General features: G+C 42.9%; 1 protein-coding gene across 4 annotated transcripts in view; it reads right to left on the reverse strand.

Annotated features, from left to right (window-relative positions):
* The window catches only part of LOC148030939 (beta-1,6-galactosyltransferase GALT31A-like), a 70,294-nt gene extending 66,133 nt beyond the window's left edge, over window positions 1–4,161 (reverse strand). For 2 of the 4 annotated variants that reach the window (XM_087684496.1, XM_087684495.1), the window contains exon 1: window positions 3,126–4,161. In XM_087684496.1, the coding sequence (XP_087540622.1) occupies window positions 3,126–3,217 (92 nt within the window). In that variant the 5' untranslated portion in view covers window positions 3,218–4,161. The remainder of the gene's footprint in view (window positions 1–3,125) is intronic. The other 2 variants (XM_087684497.1, XM_087684494.1) reach the window with 1 other exon arrangement.
* Between the last annotated feature and the right edge of the window lie 1,839 nt (window positions 4,162–6,000).

Genomic DNA, 6,000 nt, shown 5'->3' on the forward strand with positions numbered 1-6,000 from the left:
GAAGGAAGCCTGAGCAAGAAACATATTTGGAGTCAAAGCCGGCTATCCATTCTCTTGACAAGCTATTTGAGTGAGCATGTCTTCAAGAGCTTGTATGGAGTTTCAGGCTATAAAGGACTGCAAGGTCCTCATCCAACCGACTCTTCCAAAGGATCAAAAGCTAGATGGAGAAAACTACCACGTTTCACGGGTGATTATGCTTGCCATCTTGGAGTCTTATGATTTGGTAGAGCTTGTGACCGAGTCTATTGATCGTCCAATAATCAAAGATCCTCCATACTTGCTCATATGGAAAAGGAAGAGTTAGCAAAGATACAAGCACATTGGGCTAAGTTAAATGCCTACATCCGTTCATTCCTCTTTCTCTTGCACACCAACTGTGATTACTCATATTGATCATTTGGCCAATGCTCATTGAGATATAGCTAAAGTTAGCCCAAATCTACAATAGGATGACTATCATGAAGAGGGTATCTTTGGAGTTCCAAATGCAGACTTTGAACCCAAACAAGTCTGCTTCCATGCATAAGCATACAAATAAGCATCAATGGTTACATATGCATGTTCGCGATGCAAGCAAGACCCTTACCTTTGAGAACATGGTGATTACTTTGTTATCATAGCTGCCCCCTAGATTCGGTGCATTCTATTCTGCCTTGATTGCTTTAGAGTAGACAACAATGCCAATACCATGTGAGGTAAAGCTAGGGTTTACAATGAGAAAACACTAAATGTACGAACACAACTAAAACACAAGAACTTAGATGAGAACAACATTATCACTAAAACACAAAACACAAACAAAGAAGAAAGAGGACTCTGAAGTGAATGAATGAATGTTGTAAATGAATGAGAGAGTGTACAGATGCTCAAAGGCCAAGCAATGGGAGTAGTTGGAAAGTTATGTCCACTAGAGATGGATTCTAAGGCCTATAACCACCAATCTAAGCTAAGATGATGTTGAGAGTGTAAGAGCAACAAGTTGGAAACTAAAACACAACGGTTTGGAGGCTGAATCTAGTAAACACAGCAAAATGTACTACCTAGAATAGGGTACAGATGGCTGGTAGGGACCTCCAAAAATAGCAACCGTAGCTGTATGACGAAGCTTGCAGGAAAAACATAGTTGTTTCAATGCTCGGCCTGAGCAGAGCGGCAGCTGGAAATGGTAGATTAAGGGCTAAAGACTGTCCTGGAGTCTGTCCGGAGCTGGAGAAGAGGTAAACAGCCTGTCGCCTAGCAACAAGAGCAACAAATGCAAGCTGGACAGGGGCTGCAAGGATGATGGAAGCTTACAACTGCAAAAGGGCAAACACAACAATAGGGTGATCTCGAGCACCAAGGTGATGGCTAGAGTTAGGGTGCCAACAGCTAGAGAGGCCATGAAGACTGATGTGATCTGTAAAAAACGGATGATTTTAGTGGCTAGACAACCTCCTATTTATGATATGGATCCTCCCAAAATTAGGATTTTGGATTATGGGACACAAAAACTTTGGTAATCTTTGAGTTTTGGGGCTATTTTAATGAGCTAATGAAGATTTTAACATGTAATGTATTTTTTTAGCTTAACAATCATCCAAAATCTCACCCATTCTATTGTCCACTAATAGAATTTACATCAACAACCTTCCCAATCACAGAGGAATGCATACACACCTCCCAACACATCCATGCAAACCCTAAACATAGCTGGTTTCAAATTGAGATCAGCAAATACCCAATCAGCAACACATCAGGTTCAAATCAATCTCAAATTTACAATTTCCAACACTAGATTCCACATGCATCTGACCAATATGATGAAGAACGAACGAGAGAGAAATTTTTGATTTCTAGCCCCTGAGATAATGACCAGGAGCACTTATCCCCAATTTGCCCCTTGATTTTGCAAACTCGAGTGAGCCAAATTGGGTCTTCAACTTTCACATGCAAATCCCTTTTGTTGTAGGGGGTTGAATGTCTTCAAATCTACTGTAATTTTTCTGATTTGCAACAAAAGAGCTTCATATGTGCATGATCCCTTCATGCACGCATCCCAAGACAGGCTGATAAACCTGCTGCAGTAAGATCTACAGCAGGCTGAGAAAATTCAGATTTGCTGAGAGTTAAGAGATGAGCATCAAATTAGAGAAAATTCTATGACTTCCCCATGACATATGCTTGCACAACAATCACCCTCTGTTTCCAGCCCCAAAACATGCAGTAGATCAGGTCCAACTTTACAAAATTCACCATAAGAACTAGATGAGGCCACTAACCCAATGCATTTGCCACAAGTTCTTCCTCCCTAGCATATGGTCAATCTCAAAGAAAAGATGAGATGGAGATGGCACCAATGCAACTCTTAAGGACACATTATCCTAGAGTGACCAAGTGAATAAAAATACCTCAGTGCCCAATAGTCTGTCATATTTTGCCCAATCAAATAAGCTCTGCACTTTTGAAATGCATAGACGCTTGCACATGTACCACTGCAATGAGCTCCTACTCACGAATGGAGCATCCCAGCTCCAGCCAGGTCTTCAAGCTTACAGCTCTCATAAGTGTTAGTATGTCCATGTTGCTGTGACACATTTTCAATAACTTCCCGACATGCAATTGTAGTGACTCACTGACTAGAAAAGGCTCATGTGGAGAGTAGAGGACCTTTCGATCCTTAAATATGGCAGCAATATCCCAACCAGTTGCCTAGGTTCTGAACCAAACCGTCCTTTGCCACCTTTGTAAGTGGGTAGGTGAATACTCCACATTTAGATTCACGTGAAAGACAAGCTTACATCTATGCACAAAAATGATCTTTGGGACTGCCATCAGGTATAAGATTCTCGAAGGTGTACCATTAGGCTCACTGTGAGGATATCAGGGGCATGCCAGCAGAGTCGAGAGGGGATCCAGTTACACATGCAATACAAAATCTTGAGATCTTGGAGTACATAGACATGGTTGCTAAACAGGGGGTCACAACAATCAGAAGAACTTGTTAACAAGATATGGATGCTTAAGAAAAGGTAAAACGAGACCAATGGCAATGACATGACACACGCATGCTTAAGAAAAAGCTAAAACAAGAGCATGGGCAAAAGCTCAAATAAGAACAATGGCAAGTATCTCATAATACATACCTATTTGTAAAAAACATGCCCAATACAAAGCTTGCTAGGCAAAGCATCGCCATCCATGACTGTGAGATACTGCCTGCTCCTTTCGATTGCATTGCCTTGATGGGCCAAAGATGTGATGCCCTCTAAACAGACCAATTGCCTTGATGGATCAAAGCTGTAATGCCCTCTAAATAGACCAATCGGATAATGCTCAACGCCCACAAGGCCCCATAATCATTATAGGATAAGGAAACCTTAGCTTGCCTCCCAAGTCTCAAAGCTCAAATAGCCATAAAATCAAATCCAGTTGACTTTGACACGTGCCCATTCTTGCCCAGTCAGGTAGAGCGATCTGTCTTGAAAAGGACCATTTTATCCCTAGCTGTTTCATTAAAGCGAACTAAGAAGTCCTGCTGCCGGACGGATTGCATGTAACAAGCCCATAACTATGGAGACAAGATCATAACCCCTTCCCTTCCACTGAATAAATAATCTGTCCAATGCGAGGAACCAACAGACACTTCCCAGAGGTGGTTCAATGTCAACAATCAAAGCTGTGAGGCCGCCATCTGTTTCTTCTGTAAACCTTGCAACAATTGGCTTGTTTTACTCAATCAGGGGCATCAATGAGTTGTGCGCACACACATGATGGGGGCTTCTGTTACTTGGTCGAGCATCTCAATCACCAATCATGGAATGAGCCAGCTGGATCAAATCCAACAGAAGCAACGTTCGTTGCCGATTGTCCGAGTCCAGTAGAAGAGAGAACCAATTGGCAACTATATCTTGCACACGTTTGTTAATGTCTAAGTTGAGCTCCCTTTAAAGAGAGAGACAAGAAGAGAGCTTTTCAGGTGGTAGGAAATACTCCCGAGATGCCTTGAGGCATTTCCAGACACACAGAGAGAGAGAGAGAGAGCCTGTGTGTGTGTGTGACAGTGACATTCCTGAATCCTGCAACCTGTTCCACAGTAGCGGGTCAGTCTGACTCGCTGATAAAGAGAGAAATTGTAGCGGAATTCTTACTTATACATAGGCGACTGGCGAAATCTTATTCCATTGATTCCGGAATTCGCGAACCATTTGTCTATTTGTGCATTTTTCAAAATGATTCGAGTGACAAGGTAGTGAGAGCGGCCGTGGCAGTGGGTAGTGGGCACCCCAAGTTAATTAGTAACTTGTATCAAATTTTACTTGCAATTTTTAACTCTACCCGTCAAAATGATGTCCATATAAAATATATACATTTCAATGATGTCAGGCATATTAAAATAATGAAAGTCAAATACGTGCTATGGACTTAAAAATGTGCATGACGCCCTTCAAAAAGCAGGCTTTCCACTACCCATTGTCTATTGCTTGAACCATTGCCTCAGCCCTAGTGCCCATTGCCCAGTTCCCAAAGCTTACATAGTACTATCATTTTGATTCTTAGGGTTTCAACTTTTCAATTGAGATACACGCCACACGATACACCTGGTGATTTACAGGCAGCAGATCGCAAACTAGATTACCTCTTGCACGGTGCACCTCGATTAATGGTGACAGATTGATACCCTGTGCTGTGATGGAGTCATGAGCCTATTACATTGCTCTCCTAAATCGACTAGGTGCTTGGCAGGATGGCTCCTCTTGCACGATGACCAATGCATTGTGTTGTATTGCATGTTGCCAGGACCTGAAGGGTGAACCTCATTGCTAAAGAAGCTAGAGGAGCCAGCAGTTTTGACTTCTAAGTCCTGACTCACAAGGATGGGGGAGAAGGGGAAGCGACAAACCACGCTGATTCATCATCTGAGGATAGGGGAGAAGGGGGAGGTTGCGGCAGTGCGGCACTACTACAGTAGCTTGGCAGCCTGCAAGCACAGGGTTTGTGGAGGGGGAGAAGGGGGAGCCTAGAGCCTGAAGCAGGGTGAGGCAGGGTAGATTGCAGTAGCATGCCAAGGAGGCGGAGCCACAGAGCGTTTGCTACATGAGGTTGGAGCCCAGGGGATAGGCCGTCACAAGAGGGAGCCTGAACTTGAGGGCCGAGGCATTGCGATCTGGAAATGGTCATTGCCAACTAGTCAATGGTGAATCATCCCGACTCCCTAGTATTGGAACTTGGTGATGAGCGAGAGGAATCAAGATTCGGGCCTGCCATGGTGACGCATGGAATGCTTTGACAGGTGTTGATCTTGAGAGCGTGACGTACCGACTCCCGAGTGAGACTGTGAGACTGGATAGCTATGGGCCATGGCATCATTCTCCTAATGGTCCAGACTCCGGACTCTGCAGACTGCATCAACAATTTTTTGCCTCCACCTTTTCGTGTCTTGTGTCAAATGGTGGTGTGCCAAATAGATCAAATATTGGACGTGTAGGTAGTGAATGTCGGAAGCTTCCCAAGAACAAAGAACTCTGCAAACCTTTATAATTTCAAGTACAAAGCAAAAGGAAATTTGCACGACATGAGACAAAAGAGACCAATTGGATACAATCTCCCCCCATGCCTTCCGTGAGCACTTCACAAGGCATGCATTTAAAGATTTATTTATTTTCAAGCTAAAAAATAATCCACTTTACAAATAGCATGCTTTTGCTTTTGCTTTTGCGTTTGCGTTTGTCCAAATATAAAGTAAAGCTTTTGGACGTCCAAAAGTCAGGTTATGCCCAAATACAAATATCAAATAATGAAATATTTAACTAAGCATCTATGCACATACAAGATAATAAATGTTTAATAAATAAGTGTACTTAAATAAATATTAGCGCCATGTCTTTAGTGATAAGGCGCGCACCCATCAAAAATAGTAATTCTTCTAGGCATTTGGATTCACTCCATCGTGCCCGATGCTACCCAACGCCACCTCTGCCTGCTCTACACATCAACTGAAGCATTCACAATTGTTAGAAA

The sequence above is a fragment of the Lygodium microphyllum genome, chromosome 9 (assembly GCF_053477565.2).
Source record: "Lygodium microphyllum isolate KBCC chromosome 9, Lygodium_microphyllum_v1.1.10, whole genome shotgun sequence".
NCBI classification, from domain to species: Eukaryota; Viridiplantae; Streptophyta; class Polypodiopsida; order Schizaeales; family Lygodiaceae; genus Lygodium; species Lygodium microphyllum.